The following is a 17315-nucleotide window of genomic DNA, read 5'->3' on the forward strand; positions in this document are numbered from 1 at the left end:
TTTAAAATGTAGTCAGAGGTTGATTTTCAAAGTGCTTTAAATACACAAAACACTGTATTTTGTGCATAAATCACGATTTGACAATCAACCCATGGGTTCTGCTGGAAGCAATATGCATGAAACCCAATTTTGTGCATAATTTTACTCACAGCAGGGTGTTCTGAGGGTGGAGTTGGAGTATGCAAAGGATTTTCATTCATATGTTCAATTTTCAAACATATGAACTCCTGCTTGGGAGGAGGTGCAATTCAATGCACACGACGGTGGCTTCACAACTATCACTAAACATTTTCCCTTGTGACAGCTTTTGGGGGTTAAGAAGCTGGAAGTTGTATGGATTTTTGCAGTTTTGACCAGTATCCTAACAGTCAGTCAGGCCAATACAACCTTGCTGGAGGAATTGGATTTTCATGCACTATGTCCCTTTCATCAGTGGGGCCAGAGACTGCTGGTTTTGAAGGAGTTTCATATCTTGTTTTGAAGCAAGGGAAGTTTGTTCCATTTTTACCCCTTGCTTATGTTTTTGAAAGAGGAGAGGACGTATTGGCCATAGAGTCCAACAGGATAAACATCCTGCATGAGACTAAATGCACAACTGAATCTTTATAGGTAGAAATCCCTTGTGTGTCAGGGAAGACTATAGTGATAGGAGTATACTACCGTCCACCTGGTCAAGATGGTGAGACTGACAGTGAAATGCTAAGAGAAATTAGGGAAGCTAACCAAATTGGTAGTGCGGTAATAATGGGAGACTTCAATTACCCCAATATTGACTGGGTAAATGATTCATCGGTACATGCTAGAGATATAAAGTTCCTGGATGGAATAAATGACATTTTTATGGAGCAATTGGTTCACGAACTGACAAGAGAGGGAGCAATTTTAGATCTAATTCTCAGTGGAGCACAGGATTTGGTGAGAGAGGTAACAGTGGTGGGGCCGCTTGGCAATAGTGATCATAATATGATCAAATTTGAATTAATGACTGGAAGGGGGGGGGGGACAGTAAGTAAATCCACGGCTGTCGTGCTAAACTTTCAAAAGGGAAACTTTAATAAAATGAGAAAAATTGTTAGAAAAAAACTGAAAGGAGCAGCTACAAAGGTAAAAAGTGTGTTAAAAAAAAATACCATCCTAGAAGCACAGTGCAGATGTATTCCACACATTAAAAAAGGTGGAAAGAAGGCAAAACAATTACCAGCATAGTTAAAAGGGGAGGTGAAAGAAGCTATTTTAGCCAAAAGATCTTCATTCAAAAATTGGAAGAAGGATCCAACAGAAGAGAATAGGATAATGCATAAGCGTTGGCAAGTTAAATGTAAGACATTGATAAGACAGGCTAAGAGAGAATTTGAAAAGAAGTTGGCCGTAGAAGCAAAAACTCACAGTAAAAACTTTTAAAAATATATCCGAAGTAGAAAGTCTGTGAGGGAGTCAGTTGGACCTTTAGATGATCGAGGGGTTAAAGCGGCACTTAGAGAAGATAAGGCCATTGCAGAAAGATTAAATGATTTCTTTGCTTCGGTGTTTACTAAAGAGTATGTTGGGGAGATACCCGTTCCGGAGAAGGTTTTCATGGTTAATGATTCAGATGGACTGAACCAAATCACGGTGTACCTAGAAGATGTGGTAGGCCTGATTGATAAACTGAAGAGTAGTAAATCACCTGGACTGGATGGTATACACCCCATGGTTCTGAAGGAACTCAAAAATGAAATTTCAGACCTATTAGCAAATGTTTGTAACCTATCATTAAAATCATCCATTGTACCTGAAGACTGGAGGATAGCTAATGTAACCCCAATATTTAAAAAGGGCTCCAGGGGCGATCCGGGAAACTACAGACCGGTTAGCCTGACTTCAGTACCAGGAAAAATAGTGGAAAGTGTTCTAAGCTTCAAAAATCACAGAACATATAGAAAGACATGGTTTAATGGAACAAAGTCAGCATGGTTTTACCCAAGGCAAGTCTTGCCTCACAAATCTGCTTCACTTTTTTGAAGGAGTTAATAAACATGTTGATAAAGGTGAACCGGTAGATGTAGTGTACTTGGATTTTCAGAAGGCGTTTGATAAAGTTCCTCATGAGAGGCTTCTAGGAAAAGTAAAAAGTCATGGTATAGGTGGCGATTCCTTTTGTGGATTACAAACTGGCTAAAAGACAGGAAACAGAGAGTAGGATTAAATGGACAATTTTCTCAGCGGAAGGGAGTGGGCAGTGGAGTGCCTCAAGGATCTATATTGGGACCCTTACTTTTTCAATATATTTATAAATGATCTGGAAAGAAATACGATGAGTGAGGTAATCAAATTTGCAGATGATATAAAATTGTTCAGAGTAGTTTAAATCACAAGCAGATTGTGATAAATTGCAGGAAGACCTTGTGAGACTGGAAAATTGGGCATCGAAATGGCAGATGAAATTTAATGTGGGTAAGTGTAAGGTGATGCATATAGGGAAAAATAACCCATGCTATAGTTACACAATGTTAGGTGCTACCACCCAAGAAAGAGATCTAGGCGTCATAGTGGATAACACATTGAAATTGTTGGTTCAGTGTGCTGCGGCAGTTAAAAAAGCAAACAGAATGTTGGGAATTATTAGGAAGGGAATGGTGAATAAAACGGAAAATGTCATAATGCCTCTGTATCGCTCCATGGTGAGACCGCACCTTGAATACTGTGTACAATTCTGGTTGCTGCATCTCAAAAATGATATAATTGCGATGGAGAAGGTACAGAGAAGGGCTACCAAAATGATAAAGGGGATGGAACAGCTCCCCTATGAGGAAAGACTAAAGAGGTTAGGGCTGTTCAGCTTGGAGAAGAGACAGCTGAGGGGGGATATGATAGAGGTGTTTAAAATCATGAGAGGTCTAGAACGGGTAGATGTGAATCGGTTTTTTACTCTTTCGGATAATAGAAAGACTAGGGGGCACTCCATGAAGTTAGCATGCGGCACATTTAAAACTAATCGGAGAAAGCTCTTCTTCACTCAACGCACAAACTCTGGAATTTGTTGCCAGAGGATGTGGTTAGTGCAGTTAGTGTAGCTGTGTTTAAAAAAGGATTGGATAAGTTCTTGGAGGAGAAGTCCATTACCTGCTATTAATTGAGTTGACTTAGAAAATAGCCACTGCTATTACTAGCAACGGTAACATGGAATAGACTTAGTGTTTGGGTACTTGCCTGGTTCTTGTGGCCTGGATTGGCCACTGTTGGAAACAGGATGCTGGGCTTGATGGACCCTTGGTCTGACCCAGTATGGCAGGTTCTTATGTAATGAGGAGGAGGTGCACCCTGAACACAGAGTCTGCAGCCCTTGGAGCTATTTTGCTTCTGATGCGAAGGATGTCTCCTATCCTTTACATGGATTTTGTATTTAATTTAAAGTAAACCTCATTTTTTTGTTGAACACCACTACTGGACTGCAGCTGTTTATTTTTTCCCTGATGACCTCAGCAAAGTAAGATCCCTCTTTTTGTGAGTGAGAGGGTGAATTTGCAGCATGGGCCCTGGAGGCTTCGATCCCTGGCACCCAGGGCTGAAATCTGGTGTTTTGAGTTGTGTGAGAGATCCAGGAGAGAAATCGTGGCCCTGGGACTTTGCTATAACCTTTGTATTAGGGATGCCCAAAACATAGTGGGGGAGTACACCCATACATCAGTGTGTGTACCAGGATCAGCCGCAAATTTTCAAAGCAAACTTACTCATATAAGACTGCTTTTGAAAATATGGGCTTAACTTTTTAAAAGATAACTTACATCCTTAACTTGCATTGCAAAAGATGAGATTTAGGCAGACATGCTGAAGACGTTTGTAACTTTAAGGGTAGTTGAGGTGGTGGAATTTTCATCTGGGAATGGTTTTTAGGTATAATGAATCCTGCAGGGCAGTTAGTAGTTAACCATTGGAGGTCCCTTCTAGGCTTGTCTTGCTGTGAATCCATTGTATGGGATTCGCATATTTTAATTCTAGTTTTCCTAGCGTGTAGACAGATGGACTCAGGACCAGTGGGTTTATGCTTCCTTGGAGATGGAGACTGAGCAAGCTGATGTCACAGTCTTTATAACCCTACGGTGACTCCAGCCTGCCAGTATTCTCCGTGTCCAGCAGATGGTGGACGTGCATTAAAAGCTTTGAGCTTTTTCAAAGGAGAAATTTGAAGGTCTAAGTTCAGGAAAAGAAAACCCTGCTCTCCTGCGGTGATACCTAAAGGTCCCTCCTCCAGTTGAGAATTCCTGAGGCAATTTCCGTGGTCCCTCAGAGGTGTTCCTTGGACCGGTAGCTGGGTTTCTCGGCATGGACTTAGCTGCTAGTTCAGCTTAAAGGCAGCAGGTGCAGGAGGCCGAGTGTAGCGGTGATGGCAGATGCCCTCTCCCCCTGCAGCCGAAGACAGTTTTAACCTGAATCAGAGACAGAGGGGTTTCAGGACTTCCTCCAGTCTCCGTTCTCGGCGTGCCTTGCCAATATTCGTTTCCGCTCCCATTAGGGTTAGGGAACTGGGTAGTCTGGTGGGTTGAGTGGCCCCCTGTGGGCTAGGCCCCACGCTAAGGCTTATTTTTTGCACACCGCAGTGGTCATTTTCGCGCACTCTTGTGCATGTTCTGCTGCCCTCTATAGACCGTTGTTATGCGCAGTGTGTCGGCTCTGCGCACGCGTCAGGCGCTCAGTTTTTGGGTGCAATTTTTATGTGCACAAACTATTTTATATGCTTAACTTGGTGCACAGGTTGTACATGCGCCTTGCCATGCTTTCTTCTAGGTGCTTATTTTTTCATCGCATTTCATTTTTGAGCGTGAGCCATTCCAACACAATTTACCGCAGCAGTGGCACCGGTAAGCAAGAAGCCTAAGTGTCTTCCTATTTGTGTTGTCTGACATATTAGGGCTTCTAAGCTGTGTCAGCACTGCTCGGACACTCAGGGAGAGTTGTCTTCCTCTGATTTTGCTAAGCCTGGCTCTTCCCATTCTGATGATGGGTTTGTCATGCCCTTGACTGGAGGGATGCCAGATCTTAGTTCTCCCTTGACTGGCTCCTCCGCTGGCGAGGGCAGTTCAGTGGGACCAGCTCCAGTTCCTTCTGGGCTTGGTCTGGACCCAAATGCTTTTTCTTGGGTGGAATTTTTTCAAGGCTTACAAGCCTTTCTTCAGGCGCAGTCCTCCACTTCCCCTATTGTCTGGTCGGACCTTCAGCCTACGGCTCCTCCCTCTTCCAGTTCTATGCTTAAATGCAAAGCTTGTCTCTACTCCCTGTGGGTGTTTCCAACAGGAATCCAGATAGCACTGATGATGAGATTGATCCTGATTCCCTGGAAGATGGGGAAATTCCATCAGGGCTGGAACTGTATCGAACCATATTGCGGTTCTTTCATAGAGATGAACTACCGGCCCTGATTTCCCAGACCTTGAAACAGCTGAGTACTCCTGGTTCAGATGCTATGTCAGAGCCGAGGAAGAACCCATTTTGGTTTCCTTACATAAAGCTTGGTTTTTTCCCGGTGATGGATGCCATCCACGAATTAATTGATCTGGAATGGGATGCCCCAGAGGCAAATTTTATAGGGGTCGGACATTGGAAGTCCTGTACCCCCTGGATCCAGCTGTGAGAGAGCATTTGCGTTTTCCCAAAGTGGATGCTCTGGTATGTGCCGTGTCTAAGCAGATGACTATCCCCATAGAGGGAGAAGCGGCCTTGAAGGATGTAATGATAGAAGGATTGAGGCTATTCTTAAGCAAGCCTTTGAGGCAGTGGTGATGAATTTACAGATTGCCTAGTGGCGAGATCTTGTCTGCTTTTCTCTCAGGAAGTTGATGAGTCTGGGGAAATTCTAGAATGGTCATGGAGCCTACTGCTGCCTTTTTAACAGACGCAAGCTGTGATTTGATCCGGACCTCAGCCAGAGGAGTGGCTTCGGTGATAGCGGCCAGGCATCAACTCTGGTTGCAAAATTGGTCAGCTGACACAGCTTCCAAAGCCAATCTTTCAAAGATGCCCTTTAAAGGCTCGCTCTTGTTTGGGAGCGAGTTGGAGAAACTGGCCAGTAAGTGGGGCGAGTCTCCGGTGTCTGTTGTTGGAGGATAAGAAACTGTTACAGCACCCCTTTGGTATTAGGAGTAGTTTCTGGGATTCCAGGCATTTTCGTCCCTACAGAGGAATGACCTTTCAGTGGTCTCGGCCTTTCAGTAGGTCTCAGTCCTTTTGTCCCTGGCAGCTCAAGAGAAGAGTGGGCTCGGGTGGTAGACCTTCCCAAGTTTCCCAATAAAGGTTTACCGACACAACTTCCAGAACAGGAAATAGGGGGACGTCTCTCTCTCTCTTTTATCGGAGGTGATTTGAGATCACTTCGGACCAGTGGGTCCAGGAGGTGATACGAGAAGGGTATGCACTGGAATTTCACAGTATTCCTTGAGACGTGTTCATAGTGTCCCCATGCCACTCCCCACAGAAGAAGCAGGCATTGAAGTTCACATTTCAAAGGCTCCTCAGACTGAGGGCTGTGGTTCCGCTGCCCACATGTCAAGAAAGTATGGGGCGATATACCATTTATTTTGTTGTGCCAAAGAAGGAGAGCGCTTTTCGTTCCATCTTGGATCTCAAGATAGTTAACTATCACTTGAAAGTGACTCATTTTTTAATGGAAACCTTACGCTCTGTAATAATGGCGATGCAGTCGGAATTTCTGACCTGCTTAAATCTGACAGAGGCTTATCTTCATATTCCCATCCGACTGGAACACCAACACTTTCTATGCTTTGCAGTGTTGGGGTGCCATTATCAGTTTCGGTCTAGCCACCACTCCCAGAACATTTTCCAAGATTATGGTGGTTGTGGCATTGGCCTTGCGAAAAGAAGGAATCCTGGTGCACTCTTATTTGGACGACTGACTGATTCGAGCTAAGTCTTAGGAAGAGAGCCGCCTGGTCACATATAAGGTGATCTCCTTATTGCAGGAGCTTAGTTGGATGGTGAACCTGACCAAGAGCAATCTTCAACCATCCCAGTTGTTGGAGTATCTGGGGGTCTGGTTCGACATGGGACAGGACAGAGTTTTGCTTCCAGAAGTTTGGATCCAGAGATTGTCTCAAGTGCATCAGTTGATAAACACCATACACCCAACAGTGTGGTCCTACCTACAGGTACTCAGCTTGATGGCAGCTACCCTGGAAGTGGTGCTGTGGGCAAGGGTGCATGTGCATCCTCTTCAGTTCTTTCTGCTATCTCATTGGAACCCACAGTCTCAGGGCTATGTGGTTTGGCTCCACTTGCCAATGGAAATCTGCTCCCCCTCCAGTGGTGGTTGCAAGAAGATCATCTGAGAAAGGGAGTTCCCTTGTTCTCTCCGGCCTGGTTGGTACTCACGACAGATGTGAGTCTCCACGGTTGGGGGCTCACTGTCTGGAGTTAATGGCTCAGGGGTGCTGGAATGCTGAAGAGTCCCCCTGGAACATCAATTGCCTGGAGGCCTGGGCGGTACAGATGGCATGTTTGCAGTTCAGCCACAGGCTGTGGAATCAAGCGTTTCATCTGATGTTAGACAACATGATGATGGTGGCCTATATCAACTGCCAGGGTCAAACCAAGAGCCAGCAAGTGTTACAGGAAATAGACCAGTTGATGGAATGGGTGGAAGGTCATCTGCAGATTTCGGCCTCTCACATTGCAGGAAGAGACAATGTAAGAACAGACTTTCTCAGCGGGGAGAGTCTGGACCCAGGAGAGTGGGTGCTAGCAGCTGAGACATTTCAGCTGATTGTGAATCGCTGGGGTCTTCCATTCTTAGATCTGCTGGCGACTTCTCAAAATGTGAAGGTTCCGTGGTTCCTGGGAATAGATGCTGTCATACAGGTATGGCCGGAAGACAGATTGCTTTTTTGCTGTGGCCCTTGCTGGGCAGGATTATTTGCAATTTTGAAGGCCACAGGGGGCTAGTAGTCCTACCAGACTGACCCAGGCATCTGTGGTATGCAGATTTGTGACGACTCCTGATGGAGGCCCCCCCTTTGTCTTCTGCCGCACATGGATCTGCTTCAGCAGGGACTGGTTTGTTCACGAGGATCCAACTCAATTCTGTCTTATGGGTTGGACCTTGAGAGGGCTCACCTGTTAAAGCGTGCTTATTCCTCTGCGGTGATTGCCACGTTACTCCGCGCTCACAAGTTCTCCCCTTCCTTGGCTTATGTGCGGAATTGTAGAGTTTCTGAGGCCTGATGTGAGGAGCAGGGTGTTCTTCCTCGTTCAGTTAAGATCTTTCTCATTCTGGATTTTTTGTAGGATGGATTGAATAAAAGCTTGGCCCTTAATTCCTTGAAGGTGCAGGTTGCGGCTCTTGCCTGTTTCAGAACCCTGGTAAATGGTGTTTCCTTGTTGTCTCATCCTGATGTGGCCCATTTTTAGAAGGGAGAGAAGCACCTTAGGCCTCCCTTGAGGTTACCGGTTCCATTGTGGAGTTTTAATTTGGTGCTGGAATTTTTGGTGGACCCTACGATCTGACCTCTGTGTAGCCTTTCCTTACAGTTGTTAACTTTGAAGACTGTGTTCCTGGTGGCTATATGTTCTGTGTGTCGGATTTCTTAGCTGCAGACCTGGTCTTGCCGGGAGTCGTTTCTTCGGGTGACTCCGGAGGCGTTACAGCTGCGTACTTATCCATCCTTCTTGCCCAAACTAGTCTCTGACTTTCATTTGAATCAGACCATCTCCTTGCCATCCCTGGATAAGGTCAGGGATGCAGAGGAGTTTTGCCTTTTGCACTTCTTGGATGTTAAGCGTCTAGTCATGCAGTATCTGGAGGTCTCTGAGTCTTTTTGAAAGACAGATCGCCTGTTTGTTCTCCATGGTGGGAGTAAGAAGGGTGATCCGGCTTCACAGGCTACCATAGTTCGTTGGATTAAGGAGGTGGTCACGGCTGCGTATGTGGATGCTGGAAAACCATTGCTTGCTCAGGTTAGGGCGTATTCCACTAGGGCTCAGGCAGTGTCAAGGGCGGAGGTTAGTCTGTTGTCTCCTGTCGATATCTACCGAACTGTGACGTCGCCCTCCTTACACACTTTTTCCAGGTTTTATTGCTGGATGTGCAGGCCCAGGAGGATGCAGCCTTTGCACATGTGGTGTTGACTGGACTGCGGGCAGGCTCCCACCCTGTTGGGGAGTAGCTTTGGTACATCCCACTGGTCCTGAGCCCATCTGTCTACTTGCTAGGAAACAGAGAAATTACTTACCTGATAATCTTGTTTTCCTTAGTGTAGAGAGATGGACTCAGCTTCCTGCCCTCAGCTGCCGCATGAGTCTGTCACTAGTCCTCCTATGGGGCTCTGGGTCCCAAGGAATTATTGGTAAGTGTTCATCCAGTCCCTAGCGTGGGGAACTTAGAATCTTATGTGAGTCCAGTGTTTAGGGTTGGTTGAGTACAGTCCTGGTTATCTGTTTTTAATCATGTTTTTATTCAAGTTTTTTGCTAGTCTGTCCACAGTTGCTTTTGAAGAAAATACTGGCCGGCTAGGGGTCACTGCAGGGTTATATATACTGTGATGTCAGCTTGCTCTGTCTCCATCTGCTGGCAGGGGAGCATAAACCTGAGTCCATCTCTCTACACTAAGGAAAACAAAATTATCAGGTAAGTAATTTATCCATTTTTATTCCTTTATTTAATATAAAGGAGATGTCTATGTTGTTGTTGTTCTGCATTGATATCTTTTTTTTACTAAGAAGTTAAGTTTGAAGATTCTTTTCAGCAGTTGCTGCATTTTTCATATTTCTTTTCTTCACAGGCGTCAATGCTTACAAATCCTGATGGACCTTTTATTAATCTGTCTAGATTGAATTTTGCAAAATATGCCCAAAAGCCAAACTTGGCAAAGGTACGTACCCGATGTGTTTATGGTCTTAAATTTTGTTTTTCACTCGCAGGCCGTCCCGGCTTCCAGTGTTAGGTGATGTGCTTCAAATTGTTTCACCAACAGCCGCTATCACTTTATAGTGGCACACCCAGAGCTGGAGCGCATCCCCTCCCTCCCAGCACACCCACCCAGAGCTGGAGCGCATCCCCTCCCTCCCAGCACACCCACCCAGAGCTGGAGCGCATCGCCTCCCTCCCAGCACACCCACCCAGAGCTGGAGCGCATCGCCTCCCTCCCAGCACACCCACCCAGAGCTGGAGCGCATCGCCTCCCTCCCAGCACACCCACCCAGAGCTGGAGCGCATCCCCTCCCACCCAGCACACACACCCAGAGCTGGAGCGCCTCCCTCCCACCCAGAGCTGGAGCACATTGCTTCCACCATGCACCTGAGCCTTGCTGGACCTCTGTGTGTAAAACAGTCTTTTATGTGCAAAAGTGACCTTTTACAAAAAGGCCTGCCCCATATGTGAATAAACTTAGGTGCCTATGTTATGTTCAGTGGAGGAATTCCTGGGGGAGGAGTTTGGATTTTCATACATATGTAACAAAATTTGACCATACATGCATACATTTTCAGGGAAATTTTATGTGCCAGAAATAACAGGTGTAACTTGTGCAGGGTAGTTTTGCTGGGATAATTTTCAAAATGGGCTTAAGCACCTATACCAAAATTTCAAAGCGGATATAACTTACGTGCAATGCTCGAAAATTACCCTCTAAGCTCGAACCCATGTCATTTTGCACTATCGCAGAGCCATTGGACTGGCTCCAAGCAATCTCTTCTATTATTTGTTAGCACAAAAGTTGTCCTGTCTCTTCTTCAATACTTTGAATAAACCAGTCCCTAATTCCATTGAGAAATTGTTTATCATTGAAACGAATTCAAAGCAAATTTGCTAACCTTTTGATTTGATTGTGCTGTAAACAAAACAGAAGACAGTGGCTGTAGGGATCTTCAGCATAGTGGTAGGAGGTATTTTAATAAACCTGTAGTTTGCAGATTAAAAAATAATTTGTAATAAATACCAGTGGGTGATGTGGGGAGGTTCATCTGTACGCCTTGTATTGTGCTCACATGGTGGTGAGATGGTCCATCAGATATTGTAATTTATGTCCCATGACGTCCCAGTGACTTGTGGCCTGAGCTTTGCATCCACCTTATTTGCATGGAAGGGAGTGCTCCAGCAGCACAGGAATAAACAGCAGCTAGCCCCAGAGCTGGCATGCCGGTATAGAAATGTAACTTTTTCCCATGGACTTCTGTTAGCTGAAAAGGCACATGACGATTCTGTTTCCAATCTGAATATGCAGAGCACGCCACCCCTGTTGGCAAACCATTGAGCTTCATTACTTTAATCGCACAGGCATAAACATCAAGTTTAGGAAGAGAAAATGGAAAGACTCTGACACATCCACTAATATATCAAACAAGGAAAACCCCCAGGCCTAGCGACATGAGGCAGGGAAGTGCAGAAGAGTCCTGCTGATTCAAAGCCTGTGCCGCAGTCCTTTTAAGTGTGAAAAGCAAATAGCGTGGCGAGCCTGCCTGAGTGTCCTTGATCATGTTGGATTTTGCATTTTGGAAATGTTCCAGTTTATGAAATCCAGCTGTCATTTCAGTGAGAGAGAGTGGATGTAGTGCGATACGATGTGACTCATGTCTGCAGAATGTGGGACTCGTGTTCTAATTTTGTTTTGTTTTGTTTTTTAACATCTTCTCTTCACAGACCCTGTTTGAATACATTTTCCACCATGAAAATGACGTCAAGAGTGTAAGGCCCAGTTTAAATCGCATTTCATTAGTTCATTAAGGGTCTCATTTTTGTTTATACATTTCTGACAGGGATACAAATTACAAAATATTGTCCTTTCCTTAGTACTGAAGTCGTTATAATTTTGTTGAAAAACAGTGTTAGAGAAAGTTCAGTGTTACAAACATACATGAAATATCATCATTTCAGCTGTAAGGCGTTATAAATAAACACATTCGTCTCTTTTTACGCCATGTACAGCACATTTAGAACACTGTTGGGGGGAGGGGAAGAAGAGGGGTTTCATTTAGAAATGTCCCCAAGTTGCAGGGCACCTGGGAGACTCCCTAGTAATGGTAGCTATTTGGATCAGGCTGTGAAAATAAGACTACAAAGGATGCCTAGGAGGCAACATCCACACTAGTATTGCTGGCTACTTAAATTATTACAGAGCTTGGAGGTTAGACACGGGAAAGGTGGGGTGCTGGACGGAAATAGGTGAGTATCTTGTAAGCTCATCCTCCTAAGATGAGGAAGAGAAAACTCCTGAAGAAGGAAGGAGATCTTTCAGGAGGACACACTCTGTGGCTGACAGTTGGGATGTATCCTTAGCCATGTGGGCAGAGGAAATGGGCAGACTGGATGGGCCGGATGGTCTTTGTATGACATAATCTACTCTGTCCTACGGGAGACAGTAAGGCATTTAGTATTGTTGCTTGTACATTTTTGCTGAGTTATAATACATGTTCTGGTTTCCAAAGTTAGAGCACAGTTCATCATGTGAGAAAACTCCTCAATAACTGTACACTGCAAAACTTTCATACCGTATACTATCAGATCTCTCCAAACTAGGCAGTAAAAAATTAGAGACCCATTGAATGTTATGAATGGCTGTAGTCTATTTTGATTCCGAGCATAATCTGTGTATCTGCAGTGTCTCGCTGATGTCTTTTGTATTTTATCCTCTGAATGGCATGACATCTGTCAGGCTAACTGCTTTGATTTGCAATAAAGGCAATCTACGATAAATGGATGGCTTTTTAGTGTCTTGCATATTCTGATTTGATGGAAAATGGAAGCAGAAAGAGCTCTGCAGCTTGTAGTTTTTTTCAGCACAGCATATTAGATGAAGCATGTCACTAACTGAGAAGCACAGATGGAAAGGCGAAAGAAAAGATAAACCAGCTCCTCTTTCCCTGACACAGTTGGAGGAAATCTCATCACCTCGTGGACTCCATGTCCAAAGGGCAGCGATATTTAGCTAGACATTCATATCAAGTCTTCTCGTTGCTTGCATAGGGTTTTTCATGAAGTCTTATGAATCCAGAATGATTTTATCTAATGCAAAAAGTATTGTTTCTTCTTCTGTAAAATGGCATTCCCTGTACATACCCAGATCAGTCCAGACTTCTGGGTTTTGCCTCCCTGCCAGCAGATGGAGACAGAGACACTGTACATAACCCAGTGTGCAACCTGCAGTCTCTCAGTATTTCTCTGTCTCCAGCAGATGGTAAATGGTGCAAAACCTGCAGTTCTGCAGTCAGGAGACTGTTTTGGATTTATGAGCCTTCCTCCCAGGGAGTTTTTGGGTCCTAGTGGGTCATTCCCTGTCTGGTCGAAGTGGACGAGCTGGGGGTTGGTGACCCTTTCTATGCTCACTCCTTTCTTCCATGGGGTGTAAATCTGAGGCTCCCTCTATCAGATCCCTCACGAGGCTGCTAAGGCAGCTACAGGTTCAGGGCAGCTGTTTTTTTCTTGGGGGGGGGGGGGGGTTTGAGGGTTCAAACTGTTTATTTAATAAACATCAAACATTACAGAATAAGCACGTTATTTGAAGCTTACACTTGTGCAGATTAACCATTTCAAGATTTTGTCCCTTCCCCCTGAGAGGATAGATATAGATATAGATATAAGAATAAGAAAATAAAAAGGCAGCTGTTTTTTTAGTCGGTCCCTTTTTTAATTTGGCTGATTTTCTTTTTTTCTGTTAGCAACTCTGTGTTACATTCTTGGGAGTAAGTATTGTAAGTTTGGTAAAGTTTTGAAGAAAATAAAAGGTATGGCTTGCACTCCTGGAAAATGAATCTCTGCACCAAACGAAAGTATTGGTTTCTATGTAACTTTATTTGTTCTCAGAGAATAAAAAAAAAAGAGAGAACAAGAAACTCGTTAGAGGAATCTGTGCAGCAATGAGGTTCCAGGGGGAGAGCTACCTTAGCAGCTCGGAGAGCTCAGTGACAGGGTTTTTCAGCAGCTTCTCTGCCTGTGGAGAAGACCGGGTGTTGGCTCCATGGTGCTGAGGGACTGTTCCCCTGCTTGCCGTTGAGGGGCTGGTGGTGCCGCGGGGAGGAGCAGTGTGTGTGCGTGTAGTAAAAGCATTCAGGGGTCTGCGTCAAGCATGACCACACTGATAGAACAAGCCTCACGGATGACGGGGTCTAGCACTGAAGCTTTCCCCCATCAGTGTGGAAACAGCAGCCATTTTCGATACCCTAGCAGCATCAGCGGGAGTGGCAGGGGAACTATTGCCTGCTGTTCCCTGTCCCGCAGAGCTGCAGAGAGGTGCTTGCACTCAGGAGGAGTAGAGGTCTTCTGCTGGTTTTAATTTGCTTATGCGCAAAGCGTGTTTAGCGAGATGCTGGCTCTTGGCCCCAGTCTCCATGGATTCTCAGCCAGTCAAGAGGCCTGAGCTGTTGAGAAGTTCTTCAGGCCAATGATTTTCGAAGCTGGATATTAAACTGATCCGGGCCCGAACACATGGTAGGCCACTGCAGCGGTTCTTTTCTCATGTGCGTAGACGTGTGCACGCATTCTCACTATATGGCGGTTGCATGTGCTGGGACCTGTGCGCATAAGGCCACAGCCTAGATTTGAACGTCTACATCTGCTACCTAGATTTGAGCATGTATTTGCACAGGTACTTATGCACATAAGACTGTAACCTAAATTTGAGTGCGTATTTGTGCAGCTACTTGTGCGCGTATGACCACAACCTAGTCTTGAGCGCATATTTGCATGCATCCTGGAGGAGTGTGCATGTACACCCAGGTGTGGCATTGGTGTGCACACAGGCGTTCGCCTGGAGCCAAAGTTCAGGAGAGCTGGGCGCCAGGGATGAACAGGTCTAAGCGTCTTGCTATCTGTGAGGCTTGCCGTCTGATAGCAATTCAGTTCTCACTCTCTGTTTGTGTCAGTGTTGTTTAGATGCTCAAAGAGATTTGACTACTACAGCTTTTTTCCATGTTGGGACATCCCTCTCAGCCTGTGGCGTCTCTGGAGGGGGGGTGGTCAAGGGACTGAGTGTCCAGGTAGCGACATTGGGTCGTCTCTGGATGTTCTATGGTTCCTTCAGGGAGCTAAGAATTTGTGTCCTCAGGTGCAGAACATTTGTCCATCTTGGAATCTGAATCTAGTCCTTTGGGACCTAAGTTTCTAGCTGAAAATTCACCTAAAATTTGGAGCCTAAATTTAGGCCTGTAATTAATTTGCCAAGATTTAGGTGTCCAGTGCTGAAAATGAGTGCTGTACCTAACCTTTTTTTTCTGTCGATTAGCAGGCTGAATTAGCCATTACATGTGGATGACGTCATCTGGCAGCATTGAATAGACTCATCTCTCCAAGCTAGTTGAGCTTTCAGCTATACTGATCGTGTGTTGGCAATGGCTGTAACAACCCTTAAGGTCGTGCTTGCATTCTCTTATTCATAGCACACGTGGGGCAGGACTCTACATAATACTTTATGTTGGTCTTCATCTGGGACCACCAATAGTGTCAAATGATTAATTCCAAGGTTCAAGTGATATCTGAGTGACCCGCCAAGTGGGATTCAGGAGCCCACCGAAGAACTTTCTGTTGTAGGTGCCGGGGAACCGCAGTCTTCCCAGGAGGAACAGTGAATGTGACAGCAACCACAATTTTCTCAGGGTCAATGATATGCTGTGGAGATTCTAGAGAGCCCTCAGTATCAAAGGAACATGAAAGAGCATTGGCTTTTCTCTTCTTTTCAGCGGGACAGTAGCACAACTCAGTCAAAGTGATTTAAAAAAATGACCAATGGGCTTGCTGGGGTTCCGCCTCTATGCTTTTGCTAGGTGTTCTAGATTTTTGCGATCATATAGATGGTTATTGGGTCCTTAGCTCCTTCCAGCAAGTATCGCCATTTCTCTAAGGCCAGCTTGATCACTAGAGCTCACAATCATTAATGGTACGGTGGTTCTCTGCCGAAGAGAATTTTTGAGAAATAAGAGCAGGTCATGAGAGTACTATGATGTTTATGCTGCAGGAGGACAGCACCTATCCTGAGGGTAGATGCATCTACTTCCAGAATGAATGGCTTGGACGGATCTGGGTGAGACAGGCACAGATTAAGAGTGAACTTCTCTTTGAGATGCTTGAAGGATTGGATAGTATCCTTGGTCCAGTTTTTGGTGTCTGAACCCTTCCTAGTTAGAGCTGTGAGCAAGGCCACCAAGGAGGAATTCCAGAAAGCGCTGCAGGGGCCTTGAGACCCATGGGCTGGGGCCACTCCAGTATGGCCTTTATTTTATCTAGTTCCAAACATAGGCCTTGGTGGGAGATCATGTATCCCAAGAAGGGAAACTCTTCCTTTTCGAAGGCACATGTCCCTAAATTGGCATAGAGGTGGTGCTCATGGAGTCTCTGGAGAACCTGTCTTATATGATATCAATCCATCTTGGACTTGGAGAACACTAGGATATCATCCATTTAAACTACCATATGGGAGTAGAGTAGATCCCAGAAGATCTCATTGACCATAATTTGGAAGACTGCTGGGGAAGCTGCAACACCCGAAGGGCATCTTAGGTATTTATAGTGTCCGACACAGGTATTTAAGATGGTCTTACGTTCGTCACTTTCTCAAATTTGGATTCCCAAAGGCTATCAAAGAGCTCAGAGATCCAGGGAAGAGGATAGCAGTGGTTCTTGGTACTGAAGTTAAGACCAAGATAATCAATGCAGGGACGTAACGAACCATCCTTCTTTCCTACGAAAAAGAATCCAGCCCCAGCAGGAGATGAAGAGAGGCAAATGAAGCCTAGGTCCAAATTTCTCTTTTATATATTTGGTCATAATATTTGCTTCAGGAGCAGAGAGTGGGTATACTCTGCCTCTGGGCATAACCTTGCCAGGAACCAAGTCTATAGTACAGTCGTCGGAGTAATGAGGCAACAGGACCTCTGCTTGCTGAACACATCAGCAAACCCTGAGTATTGTGGTGTCAGACCGGGGAGCGAAACTTTGGTAAGGCATTGTTCATTACAGCTAGGGCTCCCCTTGGTGATCTATAGTGTGGCTTTGCTTTCTCTGCAGCACCCACAACAGCACTTTTCAGTGTTACTTTAAAAATAAAAAAAAGCAAAGTAAATCTTTCTTTTGGAGGCTTTGCCTCCTCAAAACATGTCAGTGAAGAAAATGTCTATGGTAAGCAGATTCAAAAATTGCATTTAGGCAAAGTAATGTCCCTCATGAATGATCTTGAGCTCTGCGCTATTGATGCCTCAGGACGGCGCATCACCAAAGCAACTGCTACCATTGTGGACGGATTGAGGAGCTGTGTACATTTCTCTGGAGTCACTACAGATCCTCCTCCTGCAGTGCAGTGTCATCTGCCTTGCTGGGAAAAGAGTTGAGCAGAAGTTCCTCAAA

The 17315-nt window shown here is 45.1% G+C and overlaps 1 protein-coding gene across 3 annotated transcripts in view; it reads left to right on the top strand.

Moving 5' to 3' along the window:
- TTC8 (tetratricopeptide repeat domain 8) overlaps nt 1-17315 on the top strand; it is a 167321-nt gene that overhangs the window by 84468 nt on the left and 65538 nt on the right. For all 3 annotated transcript variants that reach the window (XM_029597759.1, XM_029597757.1, XM_029597758.1), the window contains 2 exons: nt 9768-9857; nt 11625-11669. In XM_029597759.1, the coding sequence (XP_029453619.1) occupies nt 9768-9857; nt 11625-11669 (135 nt within the window). The remainder of the gene's footprint in view (nt 1-9767; nt 9858-11624; nt 11670-17315) is intronic.

This window comes from Rhinatrema bivittatum, chromosome 4 (assembly GCF_901001135.1).
Source record: "Rhinatrema bivittatum chromosome 4, aRhiBiv1.1, whole genome shotgun sequence".
In the NCBI taxonomy this organism is placed as follows: Eukaryota; Metazoa; Chordata; class Amphibia; order Gymnophiona; family Rhinatrematidae; genus Rhinatrema; species Rhinatrema bivittatum.